The sequence below is a fragment of the Thermobia domestica genome, chromosome 11, assembly GCF_964235325.1.
Source record: "Thermobia domestica chromosome 11, izTheDome1.hap1.1, whole genome shotgun sequence".
NCBI classification, from domain to species: domain Eukaryota; kingdom Metazoa; phylum Arthropoda; class Insecta; order Zygentoma; family Lepismatidae; genus Thermobia; species Thermobia domestica.
In genome coordinates this window covers 57,781,454-57,805,970 of record NC_137464.1, presented here as the reverse complement: position 1 = coordinate 57,805,970, position 24,517 = coordinate 57,781,454, and the positions used below count along the sequence as shown (strand labels likewise).

General features: G+C 38.6%; 2 protein-coding genes across 7 annotated transcripts in view; both read right to left on the bottom strand.

The window, feature by feature from the left end:
• Positions 1-19,673, bottom strand: part of LOC145664081 (uncharacterized) — a 43,464-nt gene extending 23,791 nt beyond the window's left edge. For 2 of the 6 annotated variants that reach the window (XM_081730423.1, XM_081730426.1), the window contains exon 1: positions 19,352-19,673. In XM_081730423.1, coding sequence (XP_081586549.1) covers positions 19,352-19,658 — 307 coding nt within the window. In that variant the 5' untranslated portion in view covers positions 19,659-19,673. Of the gene's footprint in view, positions 1-15,897; positions 15,923-16,024; positions 16,169-19,351 lie in introns of those variants that run through there. The other 4 variants (XM_081730428.1, XM_081730424.1, XM_081730427.1 and 1 more) reach the window with 4 other exon arrangements.
• LOC145663572 (NPC intracellular cholesterol transporter 2 homolog a-like) overlaps positions 1-24,517 on the bottom strand; it is an 84,881-nt gene that overhangs the window by 42,710 nt on the left and 17,654 nt on the right. The window lies entirely within an intron of this gene.

Here is a 24,517-nt window from a genome sequence, read left to right as displayed (position 1 = left end):
TAACACATTGCATTGCAAATAAAGGTAGGCAACATTAGTAGTAAGTAAAACAATAATAATAATAATAATAATAATAATAATAATAATAATAATAATTATAATAATAATAATAGGTGTTGTTTGTGGCAAGGCAATATCTTCCTCAATTCTTCTTCAAACGTAATGATTGTAACGCCATATCTCCCTTACAAACAAAATATCGAGAGAACGGGAAACTGTTGAGTGATGGGAGCAACGTTGGACAGTATGCACTCATAGTAATCAGAAAAATAAGCGACTTCAACGAAAAATGAACGAAGAGTCATTGCCGTGGGTAGTCATGGAGCCAAGCAGAGCCCTCTTTAGGCAAAATGACGATAACTTATATCGAGAGAACAGGAGGTGATAGTGAGATGGGACCAACGTTGGACACCGTGGACCCATAAGGCGCATCGAAAAAATTAGGGGGGCGGGCGCCAGCCAGCCTTACTTATTTCCACATAATAATATAAAATTATATTGTCGAAATACACGAGTTAGCTAGTAATATTTCATATTATTATTATTATTATTATTATTATTATTATCGACAGCGTCTTTTCATTACGTGTGCATGTTTGACATGAAGCCAAAGAGAAGATCCATCATTCGTAGAAAGAATAAGAATAGCCAGTTACTTTAATTGTGAACGACGGCGAAAAATACGAAAAGAGACAACCTTAGCGAAAAGAAACAATACTTTCTCTCAAATGGATAAAAAAAAATCAAGCCGAGATAGATTCGAACTTCCATGGACGGCGCGAACAGCCAGTTCATTGTCCACTTTTTTTTTTTAACTGACTCACCGAATGTGTCTTAGTAACTTACTTATTGCTAATTTTACTTGCTTCACTCGTTTAACTTGCTTTTTCTAATAACTTATAACAACAGGGACACGAACACAGAAACATCGAGGACAGTTAAAAATCATAAATGCTCTCCCGCCGGGAATCGAACCCGGGACACCATGCACCAAAGGCGCACGTGCTAGCCACTAGACCAGCTGGCAGGGCAATGCTCACTCTCTGTGTTGTTAGGGATTACGACCACTGTATTGCCAGCTATCACTTCTGTGGGTTGTATACTATGATCACATGTTTCTTCTTTGCTGGAAGAGTTAAACCTACATTCTATGTAATACATGAGGTATTTAGACCTACATGCTCTTCATATAATGTAATAAAAGTGTCATGCTGGGAATAAGAAAAAGAACATTCCTTGGACAAAACGGAAACTATTGGCATCTGAAATATTTATCTACGAGGCATGCGCAGTAGTATATTTCAGAATAGTTACTGTTTAGTTCAGTAAACGAAGAAAGGGGTATAAAAAAGCAAATATGTCGAGTCAACAAGATCGACCAGAGTTGACAGAGGCGGAGTAGTAATACAACGACTTCGTTAAATTGATAATTGGTTCTTTATTCTGTAGTAGATCGTATCACAACTTTACGGGAGAGCAGAGAAAGACTTACTAACGCTGTCCTATAGTATGCATTAGTAACACGATCATACAGACACAAATGGATGTAACTGTGAGTACTACAACTTGGATTTAACGAAAGCCGTTTAGATATTTAGTGGTTTGCAGGGTTGTATAAGACACAGAAAGTTAAGACACAATACAATTCTTCATACCTCAGCTTCCAGTAACTACATACATGCAATTTCAGGATAGATACTGAAACTGCTGTCGGATTTTAATACATGACGTATTGCAGGATACAAAATGCTTTGCATTACTTGTTTGTTTGTAGACAGCTACTAGCTTAGTGTTCCGAAAGGTTGTGTATAAACTAGGGATAGTCGATTCCAGAATTACTTTCCGGACTCCCGAAAGTAAAACCGGACAAATTCCGGAATTCGGAAAATTCCGATTTTGGAATAATTCCGGAATTCGGAAAAATCCGGAATTTAGAAATTTCTGATTTCTTTAATATTCCGGAATTCGGAAACATCCGATTTTTTTCGAAATCCGGAGTCTTTTTCAATTCCGGAATTTTCTAAATTCCGGATTGTTTCCGAGTTCCGAAATTATTCTGAATTCCGATGTTTAACTGAATTTCATAATTTTCCGAAATCCGGAAAATGAAAGTTCCGCTTCCGAAAAATGAAATTATTTTGGTTAATATGAATCATGGTGGAAATAAATCTTTGACCAGGTAATGGCGACTTCTTTGAAAGAAATGGGGTGTATGAGAATTCAATCTGTCATATTTATAGTTTCGTGTGGAGAAAAAACAAACTTGTGAACCAGCGGTTTAAGAACAACTCAAGTTATTAATGTAAACTTTTCCGACTTCATAAAAGAAATACGAAAGAAATTTTGAATCGAAGAAATATAGCATACAAGTTTGCAAGCGGAGACAAAGAAACCTGAAGAAACCAGACTAAAGACGAATCGTTTACCGCGTAGCGATCGCGGTTGAGTGGTCAAGATGCTTGTGCGAATGCACATTGTAATGTTTTTTTTTTTACTTTAGGATTTTGATGGCGATTGATCAGCGATAACATATGTTTTATTATATTCAGATATTTGAATACTCGGATGCAATATTTGAACTACCAAATCTTCAGGAATAATAATAATAATAATAATAATAATAATAATAATAATAATAATAATAATAATTATTATTATTATTATTATTACTATTATTATCTCGTAGAAGATTAAAAGCTAGGAGCTAATTATCGCTCAGGTCATACCATTACAAGCAGAAGCGTGACATTTGGAAAGAATATTTCGGTTTGGTTTAATGTTGCTCACGAGAAGAGAACTTTCTCATCTCGTTTCTAAAACAAATAAAATAACATGAGAATTAACATTTTACATTCGAGACGGGTCAAGACCAACTCAACATTCTCGTCTCTCTTTGGAGATGAGAATCGAGACGAGACGAAAAGTATCGTAAACATTTCCCGTCTTGTCTCGATTCTCGAAATAGTGTATGTCCATTCTTTAAGTAACAATTGCTCTGTAGACTGAATCTCATAGGCTATTTCGTTACATAATATTTCAGAGCTCATTGAATTATGCTATGTGTAGGTATTTTGTAGCAAAGCTTTTATATTTACCTCTGCCTATCCTAAAAATTAGTTTATTATATGCCTTACTGTTGCGTGATATTCAGTTATATTTATTACAGTTACTTTCCTTAAAACATACAGTAGAATACTTTCTACATGAAACTTCAATGGAACGTTGTAGTTTAAAATGTTGGTAGTTGCAGAGGTGTGTCTTGAAGCAGTAGCGTAGCCAGGATGTGTGTTTGGGGGGGGGCAAGTGCTGTTACAGGCACATATAGAAAAATTACAAACAAAAAATATATAAACATAAAAATATATAAAAAATACAATCATCAAAGTACCAAAGTACATTATCGGACCTCTTTGGGGGGGCCGGTCCCTCCGGGCTCCCTTCCCTACGCCACTGTCTTGAAGGTACGGAACCCTTTCCCCGAAATCTCTACTTTTAAGTAAGTTTTGCCAAATTTCAACGGCAAGTTTAAAACTTTTATTATTATTATTATTATTATTATTATTATTATTATTATTATATCAACACCGTGTATAATCTTTAAAAGATATACGGTTTGTATCTGAATAGTAAAAGCTAATTGACTGTCGATCTCGGTCGTCGAGAAGTCTTCAGGAGGGAAGGACATCGGTCACGTTCTGGGTTTGAGTTCCGAAGGGGTAAGTTTTCGGGCTCGAGCTAAAAATTGTTAAGAGTTATAGGCTTCAGCCAAACATGTTCAAAACAGCTGGGACCTGGTTTAGGCTTCTCAACGGCTCGAGCGGCTCGGCTTACAGCTCATTTACTATCGAACCGAACCAAGAAGTGAGCCGAGCCAACAGCTCACCCAACCGAGCCGATTTCAGCCATCGGCTTAGTTGAGCTGAATCGAAACGTGCCGATGGACTAATTTCAACCCAGCTGGCTTGAACCGGTTCACATGAGCCGAGTAGGGTACCCATCCCAACCGAGAAAGCTCGAGCCATCGGCTCAATTGAGCTGAGTCGATGGCTCGTTCCAACTGAGCCGGATCGGGTCATCGGCTCATCCCAACCGAGCCGACTCGAGATGTTCGCTCAGTTGATACGAGCAGAGCCGGTTGATATCGCTACCCGAGTTGGTCTTCTGCTTGGGCTCAAAAATTCGACAGTCCAGGTCTCAGCCTTGATTTTAAGAACAACAGTATATACTTATATTGGTGATTACGACATTTGAGGCTGTCTCGTAATAATAATAAAAAAAACTTGTCTTCTCGTTATCTAGACGAGACGAGATACACAAAAATTGCCCCACGAGATGCACTAAAATTACGAGACGAGACGCACCCCTGTCGTGAGCAGCACTAAAAAGTATTCCATATTAGTGCTTACATTTCTCATGGCTTTCGCTTTCCAGTCTAATCAGGCCATTATTTAAAAAAGTTAAAACGAGCTGAACGAGCGAGCGAGCCATTATCAAACTCGACTCAACTCGAAACTCGCCCTGGAAAACAGCTCGACCTTGATCGCTACGCGGTAAACGATTCGTCTTTAGTCTGGTTACGTTAGGTTTCTTTGTCTCCGCTTGCAAACTTGTATGTTATATTTCTTCGATTCAAAATGTCTTTCGTATTTCTTTTATGATGTCCGAAAAGTTTTCATTAATAACTTGAGTTTTCCTTAAACCGTTGGTTCACAAGTTTGTATTTTCTCCACACGAAACTACAAATATGACAGATTGAATTCTCATACTCTCTATTTCTTTCAAAGCAGTCGCCATTACCTGGTCAAAGACTTATTTCCACCATGATTCATATTAACCAAAATAAATTCATTTTTTGGAAGCGGAACTTTCACTTTCCGGATTTCGGAAAATTATGGAATTCAGTTAAACTCCATAATTCAGAAGCATTCCGGAACTTGGGAAGAATCCGGAATTTAGATAATTCCGGAATTGAGAAAAATTCCGGATTTCGAAAAAAATCCGGATTGTTCCGAATTCCGGAATGTAAACGAAATCAGAAATTTCTAAATTCGGGATTTTTCCGAATTCCGGAATTATTCCAAAATCGGAATTTTCCGAATTCCGGAATTATTCCAAAATCGGAATTTTCCGAATTCCGGAATTTATCCGGTTTTACTTTCGGGAGTACGGAAAGTAATATTCCGTAATTGGCTATCTCTAGTTCATACACAACCTTTCAGAACACTAAGCTAGTAGCTGTCTACAAACAAACAAGTAATGCAAAGCATTTCGTATCCTGCAATACGTCATGTATTAAAATCCGACAGCAGTTTCAGTATCTATCCTGAAATTGCATGTATCTAGTTACTGGAAGCTGAGGTATGAAGAATTGTATTGTGTCTTAACTTTTTGTGTCTTATACAACCCTGCAAACCACTGAATATCTAAACGGCTTTCGTTAAATCCAAGTTGTAGTACTCACAGTTACATCCATTTGTGTCTGTATGATCGTGTTACTAATGCATACTATAGGACAGCGTTAGTAAGTCTTTCTCTGCTCTCCCGTAAAGTTGTGATACGATCTACTACAGAATAAAGAACCAATTATCAATTTAACGAAGTCGTTGTATTACTACTCCGCCTCTGTCAACTCTGGTCGATCTCGTTGACTCGACATATTTGCTTTTTTATACCCCTTTCTTCGTTTACTGAACTAAACAGTAACTATTCTGAAATATACTACTGCGCATGCCTCGTAGATAAATATTTCAGATGCCAATAGTTTCCGTTTTGTCCAAGGAATGTTCTTTTTCTTATTCCCAGCATGACACTTTTATTACATTATATGAAGAGCATGTAGGTCTAAATACCTCATGTATTACATAGAATGTAGGTTTAACTCTTCCAGCAAAGAAGAAACATGTGATCATAGTATACAACCCACAAAAGTGATAGCTGGCAATACAGTGGTCGTAATCCCTAACAACACAGAGAGTGAGCATTGCCCTGCCCGCTGGTCTAGTGGCTAGCACGTGCGCCTTTGGTGCATGATGTCCCGGGTTCGATTCCCGGCGGGAGAATATTTATGATTTTTAACTGTCCTCGATGTTTCTGTGTTCGTGTCCCTGTCGTTATAAGTTATTAGAAAAAGCAAGTTAAACGAGTGAAGCAAGTAAAATTAGCAATAAGTAAGTTACTAAAACACATTCGGTGAGTCAGTTAAAAAAAAAGTGGACAATGAACTGGCTGTTCGCGCCGTCCATGGAAGTTCGAATCTATCTCGGCTTGATTTTTTTATCCATTTGAGAGAAAGTATTGTTTCTTTTCGCTAAGGTTGTCTCTTTTCGTATTTTTCGCCGTCGTTCACAATTAAAGTAACTGGCTATTCTTATTCTTTCTACGAATGATGGATCTTCTCTTTGGCTTCATGTCAAACATGCACACGTAATGAAAAGACGCTGTCGATGATAATAATAATAATAATAATAATAATAATAATAATAATAATAATAATAATAATAATAATAATAATATGAAATATTACTAGCTAACTCGTGTGTGTATTTCGACAATATAATTTTATATTATTATGTGGAAATAAGTAAGGCTGGCTGGCGCCCGCCCCCCTAATTTTTTCGATGCGCCTTATGGGTCCACGGTGTCCAACGTTGGTCCCATCTCACTATCACCTCCTGTTCTCTCGATATAAGTTATCGTCATTTTGCCTAAAGAGGGCTCTGCTTGGCTCCATGACTACCCACGGCAATGACTCTTCGTTCATTTTTCGTTGAAGTCGCTTATTTTTCTGATTACTATGAGTGCATACTGTCCAACGTTGCTCCCATCACTCAACAGTTTCCCGTTCTCTCGATATAAATTGCTAATATTTTGTTTGTAAGGGAGATATGGCGTTACAATCATTACGTTTGAAGAAGAGTTGAGTTGATTTTAGTTTAGCGTCCCTTTCAGCAGCGAGGCTATATGAGACGTGGACCTACTGATTAACGTGGAATCCGAACCACATGAACTCCCGCCGGGAATCGAACCCGGGTCTCCCACGCCAAAGGCGCGTACGCTAACCGCTTAGCCACGGAGGAGCTCTACGTTTGAAGAAGAATTGAGGAAGATATTGGCTTGCCACAAACAACACCTATTATTATTATTATTATTATTATTATTATTATTATTATTATTATTATTATTATTGTTTTACTTACTACTAATGTTGCCTACCTTTATTTGCAATGCAATGTGTTACTAAAAAGCAAACCAAATAACACTCCTCGCCATTCACGCTCTCTCTGTGTTAGAGGAAAGCACATTTATTATATTATTCTTTCAAATAACACGTTTCACAAGTTAATTCACTTTCAATGTGTAATTTCATATCATCACTAGCAATCATCTTGTTCCGATACGAAAATAACCCCCTCCTGCAAAAAAAAAAAAAAAGCCTGACCGTATCGAAAGAGCGTGAACATTCTTTATGCGATGAATTGGGTCCAATATTTCAATAAGTCTCTGCACACAAATATTTCAGTAAAAGAGGAAAAGTTATTCAGACTTTCTGAATACCCATTTATGGGGGAAATTTGGTTCCCTTTGAAGTTTTTAAGAGTTTAAAGGGCCGCCATTTTGAACATTTTCGTCTGATTATTCTGGTTAACGAACTGAAGATATTTCAACAATTAATGTTTGCGCCAAGTTTCATCTCAATCCGCTGAAAATTAGGATGGTTACGGCATTCGCAAATAGCGTTATATATATACAGATAGATAGATAAACAAACACACAGAGGGAGAGAGAAAAAGTGTTTTGCTCCCTTCTCGCACCTGTGGTGCGTCAGAGCTAAACCGGGCCCCTTTGCAAAACGTATTGACCAGCCTGACCTAAACACAAACCTCTTACTTGCTAACGTAGAAACGTGGTCGGGAGGTGTAAGGCATGTAGAAATTGTATTTTTAATAACCATGAGTATGGTTTACTTCCATGTTTTTCTTTTTACTTTTTGCAGCTACATCGGAACGTTCAATTTTTATTCTTTACTAATTGCAAATAGCGTTTACATTCAAAATATGAGGAATTTTGGTGGCATTTGTTCGGATATTTTTCTCTTTTGAAATGAAGAAAAGAATAAAAGCAATACGCAAAGACAAAAAGTATTATCAGTACTAAACCTTACCAATAATAATTGCTACGAAAGACTAAATACGATCTCTTTTACCATCTCTCATGAGCTGCATGTATTATAAACAAAAATTTTTAAAAATGTCCCCACCGAAGATTCGAACTGGCGACCTTTGCATTTGTAAGCCAGCACCTTAGCCACTACACCAACATCATAGCATGGTGAACGTTTAGTTTTCGGCGTATTTGTTGTATTTGTGCTTTATGTTCCCACTTCAACAATTTTTACTCTTTTTTCTAAATTTAACAGCTGTTTCTGGCTTTCTCTTTCGGTGCCGTCCTTTATTTACATTATGCACTATTCGTATTCACAGCTTGTGTCCCTCTGCAATGTCTTATTCAGATTAAACTTTTCTTTTTGCCCCTCAGTAAACATTTGATTGATTTAATTCTCATACTCTCCACGGATGGAGAGCAGGAATGCCAGACTCGAAAAACAGGTGTACATTTACTTTCCTGACAGATCATACAATCTTAATGTAATTAGCAATTCATATTCCCTTACCGACCCACCAATATTCGCTGTTCATTTGTTTTCCCTGGTTTTCGAAGTCGTGAGCTGATATAGGACTTACAAATAGGTGTATTTCATTTGATTTATAAATATTATAATCAGAAAGGATCGGAATATATGATTAAGTTGTTGAAAAGGGAAACTCAAATAGCAAATAAAGATAAGAGAGAATCTTAGTTACATGAAAAGTGAAACATACACCAACCTATGCTTTATCTAGCGTAGGTATTGTTCGGAACCAAAAATGTGGATTTCATATCCATGCAATTAGGTTGAGAGTGGAAGCGATGAAATTACTTGACGCATCCATTAAGATTTCGGAAAGTGCACACTCCTGCGCCGTAGGCGCAAACTCCACGAGCTAATTTTCTGCCTTCGCTCTCTACAATGACCGAAGAGTAACTAAGCTAATCCTCATCCCAACATACCTACTATTTAGTGAGAGGTTACTAATTAGTAAGATTTAAGACATTAAGTGGTGATTTATGCTGAGAAAATTTTATAGTCATATCTCGCATGCCTCCCCTCAGCTTCATCTACACACATATTGCAAACGGAATACAGTAGACTCAAGAATATCCGGGCTAATGTGGCGGAAGGGCAGGCCGGATAACAAAAAAAGCCGGATAGGCCGGAGTACAGTCTACATGAAGCATACCCCAAGAACAATTGACGTATACAGTACCGTACAGTTATAAGCAGGTATAACTGAAGCGTACTGTATTGAGGTCCGTTACATATTGACGAAACAATGAACAAGGAGCAGAACGCTACTCTTTTCCTGTCACAACTTGTATTTTGCACATGACACGTAGGAGGATCGTAGCAAACGCCTGCTTCCAATGCCTTGGCAATGTTGCCAATGCAACGCCTTGCCTTCCTCAATTACGATACAAGAAAACTAGGCTGGATAGTACGGAAGTCGAATAGTCGTGAGCCGGATACTTATGAGTCTACTGCACATGTGAACTTCCTTAATTGGCATAGTTCGTTAAGTCAGTGGTTTTAACCAGTGTATCCCGAAACTTTAGACATCACGAAGCATTTAGTTAAAATCTATTTGGAGACATTACCAGTTAACGCCTCCAGAAGCATCAACACTTAAGATTTTAGTACTACATAGTCGGTACTTTATAGAAACTTATAGGCTTACACTAATATAGTCTATATTATTAATACAAAATATGCATTTATTCCGTTAACTCCGTGCCGTGTTTCTGACAATGAATTACGGATAGGTTAGGCTAGTTCAAGTTTGGTTTGGTTTAGTTTACTTAGTATGCCTACCTTGGTTTGATGAGACTGGGCTTATCGGAAATTAACCTAAAAACAAATATATCGTGATGTCGTTGGAGTTTAGTCAAGAAGGTTGCGAACCATTACCTTAAGTAAGCAAAACTTGTAATCGGTTGTGGGAATAGGACACGGTGACGAATTAATTAGATTTCGGAACGAAAATAATCAAAATTAAAAACTGAAAGAAAAAAATCTCAAAGTCGCGAAGTAAATAAATACACAAGATTGTTGCATCTTGATGATGTAATCCCTCACATTCAGGGACGTAATGAATCTCACACTCAGGGTGGAGTGTATACCTACTAAAAAATTTTTAGCATTGCGTCACTGATTACGATTTCATTTCAACGATTTCCTACAAAACATACTTTATACTCTATTATCTCAATATTCAAAAAAAAATTTTTAATCTGCCTTTTAAAACTAAAATACGTAAATATTAAAAACTCAATTCTGTAAATATATAAGGTAAGTTGGCGAGTGAGATCGGGGTTCGCTTTCTGGTGGGAACAAATGTGATTCAGATTTCATGTTAAAACTGTAGGTCCATATTTCATATAGCCTCGCTGCTAGAACGGACGCTAAACTAAATAAATTCAGAAAATTCTTCTACTACTTTGTGGCATAAAAAAGAGAAAACTATGCTCGTAACATAACCTTAAATGAAATATAAGGGAATGATTTATACTAGCGTCATCACAGAGAAAACGCAACCTTCCCAGATGACCTAATGGGTAGCACATGTGACGTTGCACGTGATCCCTGCTTCGATCACTTTCACAATCACTCACTTTCATTAATCATCCGTCACCTTTAGTCTAAAGTGCATAATCCTGGGACATTAAGATAAAAATGATTTAACAAAATACATATAGTGTACATTATAATTACATTACATTACCAATCTTTCGCAATTAATAAACCACAAGTCATTACACAAGCGTTGTTAGTAGTAAGTTTAGCGTCCAATTCAGGTCCGAGGCTATCTGAGACTTGGTTCTAGAGCTTTAACGTGGAATACGCATCACATGAGCTTCCACAAGATCCGAATGAACGGAGAGGGATGAGGAAGATTTCCCCTCTCCAAGTAATTTAATATTGTTCACTCTAAAGATAAACCGTATATAACTCTCAATCTTTGCCGTTACAGGGTACTAGTTTGAAGTGAGGTGATCCTGAACAAAAATTGACCTGATAGAGCATTTTCGTATTATGATTTATTACGATATTCGGCAAGGGTAAACACAGCAACAATGTGTTCGTCAGATAACTGCTACTTTTCCTGATGAAACCCCATCTCAGACAATTTACAGGTGGTTTCAGGAATTCACGTGTGGCCAGCTCAGCCTGACTGATCGGGATTGTGCAGGTCATTGTGCCAAAAAACGTTGCTGCTGTTCGTGAAATTATGAACACTGATCGGCATGTGACTTATCGCGAAATTCAGGAAATCTTAGGCATTGTTATGAGCCAAATACAAATAATATTGCACTATTATTTACGTGTGAAAAAACTTTGCACTCGTTGGATTCCACACAATTTAAGTCGCGCACAAAAGACGCCCGTGTGAAGTGGTGCAAAGTTATAACGAATCGGTTCAAGTCTGGATCATCTCGGTGTTTAACATTGGAGCAGGTGATGAAATTTGGATTTATACGTAAGAACCGGAAACAAAGCTGTGTGGGTGTTCCGCGAGAACCTAAACCAATCAAACTTGTTCAAGCACACTGTGCCTCCAAACAAACGATTGCATAAATTTCTGATAAATCAGGGCATATCGCAACTGTCCCACTGGAGAATCGCAGAACAGTCAATGCAGAATGGTACACAACCATATGCCTATCAGAAGTACTGAATGTGAGCAAACAGTTCAACCGCCGTATCATTCTGCATCACAACTATACCAGCTCGCACACAGCAGCTACCACAAGTGATTTTCTGGACCAGGAAAGCGAAGTCATGACATCCGGCTTATTTCCCTGATTTAGTTCCCAGTGATTTCTTTTTGTTCCCAACAATAAAGAACATGTTGCGTGAGAAGCGCTTTTGCACCTCCAGAAGAAGCCATCGAGGCATACAAACTGCAGGTTTCACAGATACCAACCTCGGAGTGGCATACCTGTTTCAAGATTTGGTTTTATTGCATAAAAATGCACTGCTACTCAGGGGGAATACTTTCATAAAAAAAAAAAAAAATTGCACTTTTATGTTCTTGTGTTCTATCATTTTCCCGAAACTTTCAGTGCAACCCTCGTATTGCATCACAGATATAAATAGCTTTGATTGTATATCTAGAAAAGTCACTCTCGTAAGAAGCTTCATTTGAACCCTTCGAGTTACTGCACCTCCCACCTGGATACAGCAGGGTAAACGTACAGTCTCAAGCAGGCCCGAAACCAGCCAAATATGTTTGGAGGGACCATGAATATATGGGGGGGGGGGGGTAAGTCATCAAAACTTACCTTACAAATATCTAAATTGTGTTTTCCGTATTGAGGTCTGGAGGGGCCACGAAAAGTTTAGGGGGCCAGTTGCCCGCTAGCCCCCCTCTAGTTGCGGGCCTGGTCTAAAAACAAAACACTAGAATGTGCGCAACTGGGGATCAAAACACATTAAACGGAATAGGAGAAATAATTCAAGTGAATCAACGCTTAGCATAGCGAGTTTTTGCATATTAGTTGCTTTGTTAATACCTAATTCCTTCTAGAAATTGTGAAACAAAACTATGAAGAAAAAATAACCGAATGAATCTCAAGGAACCGGAATAATTTTCGACTGATTAAACTAGTTATAAATTCTATAACTTACTGTTCCGTTGAAGTTCTCAACTCCAGCAAGTAGCCCTACACAAAAGCCAAACTAGGGAATTAAAAATTAGTTTTCTTTTTTCATGTCGCACAGCTACGACTTTAGGCCAAAAGAGACTGATGATTGATAGAAGTAAACGCGTTTGTGGAAGTAACTTAATTTGTTTCCACCCTCCCACCGAGAATTGAACGAGGGGCCACGTTCCCCAAGGCCACACGGAAATCACTAGACCAGCGGGGAAGACTACTAAAAATACAATGTAACAATATATTTAATGTAAAGTAGAAATCAAATTAGTGTAAAGAATTGAGAAGGAATATTATTCTAAATGCCAACAGGGTATATAATTAGTATGCTATTTAACGCAGTTCATCTGAAATGGTGAGCTGTACACACCAATATCACGGAACGATTTTTATGACAGTGCCCTTAAACTATACCAACTAGAGAATTAGACCCAATTATCTTCGTGACATTAGGGAATGCAGGCAGGCGCATTAGCCCAGGTTGGGCATAGCTATAAAGAAAACACATGGAAACAAAGTAAAACATCTTTCAGTTTTACGTCCCGCTTGTAACCAGTGTGTTCTAGAAGGTAAAAACTGGGGGGATGCCCCGGGCTAGATCCGCCACTGCTTGTAACGTAATAAAATGTAATAATACAAGTAGTTGATTGATCAGATCTGGTTATACCGTGAACCACCACTCGTAAAACAACGAAAATACAATTACCAACTGCAACTATGTGGTCTTCACGTTGCTGTTAGTAACCACATTATATCTTTACTATTACTTATCGATAATAACTGAATGTAACATGCTCTGTCTCATAACATCTATAGCATCTGTCCAAGTTAAAATTCAGTTGTTTTAAGTTTTTACCAGCCACAGAATATGAACCCAGTCCAATCCTACAAATGAAATCTTTAAGTTTTACGTCCCACGGTTATGCCGGTTAGGCTAAAGGAGACGGTGATAATGAGAGATGAGTGAAATGGTGGAATGAAGAAAGTGGGAAGAAACGGGAGAACCCCGAGAAAATCCACGAGCACGGTGTTTGTCCACCACAAGGTTCACTTGGCGGGGGGTGGGATCGAACCCGGGACCCCAAGCACCAGAGGTGAACGCTCTACCACTGAGCCACCGCGCCCCCTCCAATCCTACGAGTCTCACTGTGAAAGGTGAAATTAAAACTGCCTGGCATTCGAACCCACGTCAGGCATTTGTTTTAATGTCCGTTGCAGACTCTCGTGGCGGCTTGCGTGCATACCCATGGCTTTCAACTATGGTTTAATAATCAAATCAAGTGCGAAGACAAATACAAATCGCAAACACGCCAACTCTCCATATCAAGTTAACGCAGATGGGAAGGGAGGAATGTATACCTAAATTCCAAATTTCTGTATCCAAAATGATGAAAACATGTTTTAATTTTGAAAATTACGTTTTCTAGACCAAATATGAACTAACCAGAGATTTCAAGGAACCAGTTCGTCATAAGCTAGAACCATCGCACATCACTAACTATTCAAAATTATATTACTAATTTCTAGTATTTCAAACTACTAAGGCAAGGGAATGAGTTAATTTTTGTGGAAGCTAATTTGAGCTCACTTTACTTTCATATATACATACCAATAAGCTAAAAGTTTCAAGAAGGCCTGAAGATGGTCGAAAAGGGTTCTCAAGCCCTCCCCCCTGGCCTACATCTTAGCTACGGACATGACCGTGTTATACTACTCTATGTGAAGATACGTTCCTCTAACATAGGACATTTTTTTCGATTACTTACGTAAAGAAAAAATATTTTATGCAACCTATATACACCTTTGAGTAATTTCAAAATGCTCCAAGATTTCAAATGACTTAATCCAAGAAGTTATGAAATGAGAGCTCGGACCACGGTGACTCAGTGGTAGAGTGGTCACTTCTGACGTCAGGGATTCCTCCCTGTTCAATCCTTGTTCCAAGGTTAAGTTCCATAAACTCCGTCGGTCCAGACCTACTATGTAAGTGAACGGGCAAAAATGCACTTTAAACAGAACATACATTGGAACCAATACTAAACAAAGCCCTGCGGGGTGTGTAACCCCGTTCGCTTGCTGTCACTCGCTTAGTTATATTTTGCTTAGTAACACTGGAGATCTTATATTTGCAGGATTGGGGTAGAAACTAAAAGATACCCAAAATCACTTGTTCTGCTCAAAGTGCACTCTTACCAGTGAACGAAAATTAAGCAAACCTAACCAAAATATATTTATACGTAATTATGCCAGTTTTTTTTTTTTTCATTTTTAATAGAACCACTGAATCGTAATAAAATAATCACCCTGGCTACTACTAACTAATCTTGACTCGCTATCGCTCACTTGGCATTACTATGTGAATTCGAATATTGAGCTTTGATAAAGAAAGTAACCATCCTGGGTACCAACTCTCGTTACTTATATGTGCGGACCAGCATTCTAGAACCTTCCCCGTAATTACTGTCAAAGTTGAAAAGCTGTTGGGGCTTAACGGAATAAATACACTATTCCCAAGTGCTTTGTGATGAACAAACACCATGCCCCTTTTTTCCTCAGAGTTCTCTCGTTTCCTCCCACTTTCGTTATTCCATCATAATCATTCATTTCATAATCAGTCTCCCTCAGCCCCAGTGCATAATCGTGGGACATTAAACGGATATAGTATACATGAAGCTGCATCAGTTCCCGAAGGAGCAGGACGCTCATACTTTTAGGGATTATTCATTATGTACGAACTCACAAAGGGGGTAACAAAGCGACTTTTATTTACTTATCGACTGATACGAAAATAAAAATGAACGTACCTGTACTTTATATCTGCATGTGTAGTGCCCTTATACTTTATCTATGACTATGTGTGTGGGGGGGAGGGGGCGTTTAACGCATATCGTATGTCTTGCGCACATGGACACTTCTCACTATTGCACTACGAAGAAAATTTATGATATTTCATGTAGAAGTGGTAATAGAACACAGAAGAAACGCAGATAAGGGGGTTCTCATGTATACTATTACCCATTAAACTTTTTTTTTTTTTAAATGAAAGATTAACATAGTCTACACAAACTGCTACTTCTACAAACATACCTTCATACATTTACGTAAATAAAAAAACAAACGAGCTTACGGAATCTCGCAGCACTGAGGTGAAAGTAAAACAAAACTAATTGAAATGTAAAATAGTAGATCTTCTAGTGCAGGAAAACCAACTTACTTGAAATCCTAGGTGAGTGACCACGATCAAAAACGCTTCCACTCTCCTTCTTATACTAATTTTGCACATCAAATGTCAAGCCAAGACGAAGCTAAGTCACTTCTATGCTACTGAATTCTGGGTAATACAAACATAATGACAACCCGCCCGCTAATGCTACCAATGAAAAAGATCCACCAGTTAGTAACCCCTACGGGCAATTTTACTATTGGACAATGGAAATAAAAAAAATGCTTTTTACGTCAAGCAACTGATAGCAGACACTGATATATTATTTGTTTTTTCTGTTGTTTTTTTTTAAACCTTTCAATACCCACGTATTTTTTCTGTAGTGGGACTGGGTTGTCAGTACACAAGATATACATGGAAAGATACAACACCGAGACTACATTAGACGTAGATCCGTAGCTTTAATTCAAACCACATTAGAGAGCACGGTGGCTTAGTGGTAGATCGCTTGTCTCTGTGGCGAGAGGTCCCTTGTTCGATCCTCGACCAAGTAAGTTTGTGGTGGGCAACATCGTGTGCGTGGGTTTTCTCGGGGTACTCCTTTTCCTCCAACATTCTCATTCCATCAATTCTTCCATCATTCACTTGCTTTGTTCATCGTCTCCCTTACCTTAGCGGACATAAGTACGGGACGTTAAACTGAAAGATTTCATTTCAATTCATTTCATTTCATTTTTCAAACCACAGTACCTACCATCGAGAATCAAACCTGGTCCTCTGCATAGGCAGCGAAGTTCTAACTACTTGGCCACGAGGAATCCCATCGATGTATGTTTGGTTTGGTCAACAACATATTTTCCTCTTTTACTTCTTTCTTTAGTGGTTGAATAATAATAATAATAATAATAATAATAATAATAATAATAATAATAATAATAATAATAATAATGAGTTCCTTCGTGGTTAAGCGGTTAGCGTACGCGCCTTTGGCGTGAGAAACCCGGATTCGATTCCTGCCGGGAGCTCATGTGGTTCGGATTCCACGATAATCAGTAGGTCCCGTCTCATATAGTCTCGCTGCTAAAAGGGACGCTAAACTCAAAATCAACTCAACTCAATAATAGTAATAACATACATCCAGAAATGCTTTAACGGTGGCTGCAAATCGGATGATTAATATGTATACTTCATGTGCATAAAACAAAACCTAATAGATGACTAGTTAGCTTCCATGGGCACGTTGTACGTTACAGAAGGATCAATATTATAAACGTAATTTGGAAGATGGTATAAATATAAAGAAGAAGGCAACAATGTAAGCCTGGTATCTTATGCGTTCATCACAGGGATGATACTGCATTGTAATATACATGGAATATAGGAATAGTCTATAGTTGTTTTGAGACATCGGAGAACACCAGTATGTGACGTAAAATAAAGTGATAAACAATTCCGCTTTTTTCGCCTGTGATCAGTACTCCAACTAAGATTTTTTTAAAGAAAAAAAGATACATTGGTACGATGGCGTCAACTGCCGTGTCCCCGTACGAATCCTTCCATTTAACACAATGCTTCTTAACGAGTGCCGGGTACTAAGAGTTGTTCGAGACAGTTGTTCCAAAGCTAACGGTGGCGGCGACTGTTTTAGAGGAAGCAACTACAGTTGCCCCGTACAAAAGCTCCAATTTAAGCAATACTTCACAAGCAGTGACATAGCTCGGTGGTTGCGTGTTAAAAGGACATTAGAAGAACTAAAACGCTAAAATGACGTAATCGAATTTTCCGAAGAAAAAAAATAAATTTCGATGATTTTTTCCAAACCAAACTTTGACTTTCCGCTGAATAAAATGAAATCTTTAAGTTTAACGCCCCACGGATATGCCGGTTAGGCTAAAGGAGACGGTAATAATGAGAAATGAGTGAAATGGTGAAATGAAGAAAGTGGGAGGAAACGGGAGAACAACGAGAAAACCCAAGAGCACGGTGTTTGTCCACCACAAAGTCCACACGGCGCGAGCTGAGATCGAACCAGGGTCCCCAAGCACCGGAGGTGAACACTCTACCACTGATCCCTCCTCCCCGCTGAATAAAGTCGAAGTCACTACTCCAAAAATGAAATTAAATGAAATCTCTAAGTTTTACATCCCACGGTTATGCTGGCTAGGCTAAAGGAGACAGTGATGATGAGAGATGAGTGAAATGGTGGAATGAAGAAAGTGGGAGGAAACGGGAGAACCCCGAGAAAAAACATGAACACATTTGTCCACCACAAAGCTCACTTGGCGCGAGTTGGGATCGAACCAAAGACCCCATGCACCAGAGGTAAACGCCCTACCACTAACCCATCATGGCCTCTATTAATAAAATTGCAAACCTTTATTCATGTTATAAGTGTACAGCATACAGTACATATATACATTGTATTATTTATACCTTTTATAAACCATGAGTTGTGAATAATGCCACGGACCTTCTAACGTCGTAAATATATTTCACGTGAATTAATTTTCTATATTGAAAGTATTTATGACGAAAACCTATCAACATAATATTTTCAGATTTGAAACGTCCAAAACTGGAATGTTACGCGCTTAAAAGTAGGTCAGATAAGCTAGCAAATTTGCATGCATAGTAAAACTAAGTAAAGTTGACTGATAATAATTTCCGCCCCATCACATTTGGTGCTTTAACTCTCTGTGCTACTCGCCTGTTTTCACAAATTGATTCCCTCTCTTCACAGTGTTTCACGAAACAAATCTTGGACTCGGTAGAATTCTCACCTCTGACGCGTTGGGTCCATGGGTCGATTCCAGCTACTGTCAAGTGAGCTTATGGTGGGCAAACACTGTGTGCGTGATTACTCTTTAAGATTCTCCCGTTCCATCCCACTTTCTTTTTGCAACCAATATCACCTATCTCATCATCACCTTGGTGGATAATCGCAGGACGTTAAAAAAAAGCTTTTGTGAAAATATTCTAGCAAAAATGGCTAACAGTCTTTTAGACTACACGAAGTCGCTATTCGCGCTGAAAGCGGTTTCTAAGCAAACATGTTATGAAGTTATGAGATTTACTGTGTTATGTTATAGTAAATCTCCTCCGAGGAAGGGACCGTCTAAAAAGAAATAAATAAACACAACATTTACTTTGTGCACCTTGAAATGTAGAAAAAGTTTATACGCGCCAATGTTCAAAGAATTCTCAAAATTCAGATTCGCCCATTCCTTTCTTCTTAACTAACGGGTTACAATAGGAAGATTTGCAACCAGAAGTCACGTTAACATGTTAGTAATTTATTAAGCTTAAAGCGAGTTATACTAAAGTAATCGGTAATTAAAGTAATATTTAAGTAATGTTATACTTAACTATTGTACTTACTCAGGCTCTTGTTTCCTTCCTTTGTTCTTTTTACCTGTAAACAAATCTCGTTCAGTAAATGACTCTTCTTCTTCTTCTTGTTCTTCTTCACCAATTTAATGCCCGAGGCAACAAATATCGTTGGATAGTTAGTAAATATATGAAGCGTATAATAAATTAATAAGATCGTGTTACGTAGTAAAGTATTAAAAGTATAAGGTAGAAGATATAAAATGAGGGGTGTTACAACCTCCACACCGTGACACGATATGCATAAACCGACTCGCAAGAAAACGACAGTTGTTCTTTGTTCAATGACGTCACTCATGATGAAAGAAAGAACTGTCCATGGGTGGTCAGAATCTCACATACAGATGGATGTATGAAATATATAGCTGACGTATATAATATACGTATACATATGTAATATACGGAAGTTTGTTCGATGTCAGACATCCTGCAGCGACATGATGTAATATCTAAGTGAGAAAAAGGCAGTAGTTATGTAGTATATGGATAACGTATGCTCCATACAGATTTCCGTACTAAACGTAAGGATTCCATATATTTGTACAACATACCGCTGTCCGGATAACGGATTTTTCTCAGTGCAAGAACACCGATTTCTCTGTAAATGGGGCGGGGGAGGGCATTCAGATGCAGAAGGTATATATATATCAGGATTTTAAGACAAATTGCACTCTAATTATGCCAAATATTGTATATTCATAAATACAATAGGGGGGCCCGGGCCCCCACAGGATCGGCGCCCTTGAAGAAAACCCGCATCTTTTCATCATTACGTAGTCCACCACCCCGAATTTCGGTTGATTCTCCTTAAAAAAAATGTTGTGCTAATCACTACATTTTCTTTCATAAACTTATAATGCTTTTTGTAATCTCCATTTCCAACATTTCTATGCAGTTTATAAGTTTTTCTACGTAGTAAAACAATCATATACTCTGCCATATTTCTCACGGAGTCACCTATTTAGCTTGCTCCACAAATTTGAAGAAGTTACTAGCATCACAGAGGAGTCTTTGATTTTTATTGATATCAAACGCGTAGTAGTTACTCGGCTCGAGAACAGAGGTGTGGTTACTTCAAAAGGGCGGGGCTTCTCCGAGGTCAGCCGAGACGACTAGTGCTCAGTTCTCTTTTTATTGATACCAATGCGAGTAACTACTTCAAAATTGGGCGTAATGAGTAACTTCTCCGTTTTATTGATATCACCCATTGTTTAGTTTACATCTACAACTTTTACAATGCTTATAGACAATGAATTTCTCGATTATTTCTTATAGCGACTTTTCACCCAAAATTGGAGTCGTCACCTCTCGTTTCGCAAACTTATTGCCAACATTTTAGAAACTGGTTGCGGGGAGAGCTACAATGGATGATTCAAGTTATTTCGTCGCTTCCGCTGTGAACCTAAGTACAAGATTCCAAAAGTCACATTTTTTTGGTTCCAAACAATATGTCTGCTGGGTGAAAGCATAGACTGGAATGTGTTGCCTTTCCTACCTTATCTTTAATCCCATAGTAGCTCCTTTCCCAAAGTTAAAAAAATGCAATTCTTCCTTTCTTAATAGTACTTATGACCCAAAGTATTACGTAAGCATTGTATGTTACTTATGTAGCTCACAGAGCCGCAGCTATGGGCGAGCAAGCAAAGCACGTGTCCCGGGCGCGTGGTTGGAGGGGCGCCTGAAAGAGAGGTTATATATTAGTACTTTTCCTGGCGGTATTTAATACTTTTCATCAGAGTGCGAAATCATGAAATCAAAGTGAGAGGAAAAAATGAAATGAAATCTTTGAGTTTTACGTCCCACGGTTATGCCGGTTAGGCTAAAGGAGACGGTGATTATGAGAAATGAATGAAATGGTGGAATGAAGTAAGTGGGAGGAAATGGGAGAACCCCGAGAAAATCCACGCACACGGTGTTTGTCCACCACAAGGTTCACTTGGCGGGGCTAGGATCGAATCCGTGATCCCAAGCACCAGAGGTGAACGCTCTACCACTGAGCCACCGCGGCCCTAAAAGTGAGAGGAGACTGGAGGAGTGAAGAGAGAGAGAGAGAGACAGAGAGAGAGAGAAGAAAACGCTCGCACTTTTACACTTCAAAGTAAATTAAGTCATTTATTTTTTCTGTCCCCCTCCTCCCCCTCCCCTAAGTTCTGTCAAAGTAAATAGCTAAAAACACTCCCAGGCCAGAACCGCATCTACGTTGGAAATTTGATCGAGATCGGTCGGTCGGTGCAAGAGATTAAGAAAAAATGAAATGAAACCTTTGAGTTTTACGTCCCACAGTTATGCCGGTTAGGCTAAGGGAGACTCTGATGATGAGCAATGAATTAAATGGTGGAATGAAGTAAGTGGGAGGAAATGGGAGAACCCCGAGAAAACCCACGCACACGGTGTTTGTCCACCACAAGGTTCACTTGGCGGGGCTAGGATCGAATCCGGGACCCCAAGCACCAGAGGTGAACGCTCTACCACTGAGCCACCGCGGCCCCGGCCGGGAATCGAACCCGGGTGTCCCACGCCAAAGGCGTGTTCATTAACCACTTAGCCACGAGGGAGCTCATCTGTGAGGCAGTGTAAACCCCCCAAAAAAGAAAGAAAATAAACGCACACTGGATGTTTGCGCAATTGAGGATCAAAACATTCTCAATGGAGTATGAGAAATAGTAAACGTCAATCAATGTGTGCTTTTGCTTATTCATTACTTCGTTAATACTTAATTCCTTCTAGAAATAGTGAAACAATACTATGAAGAAACACTAATTAAACTAATAACAATTACGTTGTATTTCTTACCATACCGTTTTTACCACCCATAGAATTTCAATCTAGCACTATACTGCATTAGTCACGCCGTAACGAAAGCTGAAATTCAAAGACCTGGCACTCGTTAACTGTTGAAGCTGTGTTGTAGCTACCTGTATATCACGCGGCCTGCGTTGGTACTCCTCAACATAAATACGTCACAGCCCAAAGCCAGGAAACATCACAAACACAAGACAGGGGCACAAGCAGTGCCTGACACTTCACGAACTCAAACCCACCAAGACTCAACTCAACATGACCTTCAATTACGTTCTAGAAACCAAACCAGTGCTAAGGCACAAACTCACCAACTTCCTATATGAAAACACAAGAAAAAAATCTAACGTTTTGGTTCCAAAGTGATGACATAACAATAATACTAAAAAGGTTTTAATTTTCAGTAACCCAAACATTAATTAACTAGGGAACATAACAAAGCAAAAATAAATAAATAAAAATAAATTAAATTAAGAAATAAAAACCTGACAAGTAAGCTCTCCCTGACTACTTTTTTTTTTTAAATTTCAGTGAGGCTGTAAAATATGTCAATATCTTCGTTATATATATATATATATATATATATATATATATATATATATATATATATTTCATTGTAAACAAGTTCTTTAAACAAAAGAAAGCTCTGAGAGCGCTTACCTCTGACGCGGTAGGTCCCTGGTTCGATTCCTGCTCCCGACAAATAGGCTTTTGGTGAACACTGTAGTTGTGGTTATTCTTAAGACTTTCCAGTTTCCTTACATTTTCTTGATTCCACCATTATCATGTATCTCATCGTCACCTTCTCTCTTACATTGATGTACAATCATGGGGCGTTAAACTAAAAGAAAAAAAAATCTTGCAAATATCCTAGTAAAAATGAGTTTTCTAAACTACACTAGTGGCCCCGCGTAGCGTATTCGCTAACGCTCTCGCCTTCGGTGCGAACGGTCCCGGGTTCGATCCCGGTGGGGGAACTCGGTCGAAAAAGTATCAAAAGATTTTAAGTCCAGCCATCCTGAATGAGGTTTCCTTGGCTTTTCCTCATTCACAGCAGGCAAATGCCGGAGTGGTACCTAACATATAGGTCCCAGGCCGTTTTCTTCCTTTAGTTATGCAATTATGTTAAGCAGCCCTGTAGTAAAACTGCTCCAAGTAATAAATCGTCACATATAAAACGGAATGAATAAACACATAACATTCATTTTGCTACCTTGAAATGTAAAATGTTTCAAAACATTAATATTCAAAGATTTCTCAAAATTCAGATTCACCCATTCCATTGTCCTCAATCATTAACGAGTTTTACAATAGTAAGAATTGTATTCATAAACTACATTACTTACTTAGTACTATATTAAAGCAAGTTACACTAAAAGAATATATAATTAATGGAATATTTAACTAAAGTAATAGTTAACTAGTGTACTTACCCAAGCACTTGTTTCCTTCCTCTCTTCTTTTCCGTTTGTAAACAACCTCGTTTCGCAAGCAAAAGACGGTAGTTCAATGACGTCAGCCATGGCGAAAGAAAGAGGTGTCTATAGGCGGCCTGGATCTCACACACAGATGGACGTATTTAACATATAGCTGAAGTATTTAACATACGTATACGTATGTAAAATACGGAAGATTGTTAGATGTCAGACATCCTCCAGCGACATGATGTAATATCTAAGCGGGTAAAAGGCAGTACCTATGTAGTATATGGATAAAGTACGCTCCGTACAGATTTCCTTAGTAAACATAACGAATCCTTGTATTTGTACAATATACCGCTGTCCGGATAATGGATTTTTCTCAGTGTAGTTATAGATACGACGCCTGTACAAACCTTGGGTACCGATTAAGAATGCGGGGCCAAATTGATGTGACAATGAAACAAAAATCAATTGTTCAAAGAGTACATTCCCTTCACTCATTATCTTCTAATTTGTTCTAGATTCTTGGCACCTGCCCACCAATTGCACACGCGGCCCTTACCGAAACTAGGAGATCACAAGCTATGCCCTGTCCCGAACGGAATAGATACAAAATATTGTTTGTAGACTACGTAGTACAAGTTGGTGCTGGTTTATCTCAATTATCTTACTTTATGAATGTACCAACCTTCGCTTTGCGCCAGTTCTCTACGGACAAATCCCTGCGCCAACATACCAGCTTCACTCTGCTTTCATCGGAATAAACAGAAATCTTACTTGGTACGGCCACCTATCACAGGGGGTACCTGTTTATCGCAATTGTCTTAACTTCACGCGTATGTATATCGCATTGCTTCTGCCTCTCTATGGACACAACCCAGCAGCAAACTCTGCCCTAAATGAAATAAGTAGAAATTTTGCTTGTAATGAGCACATA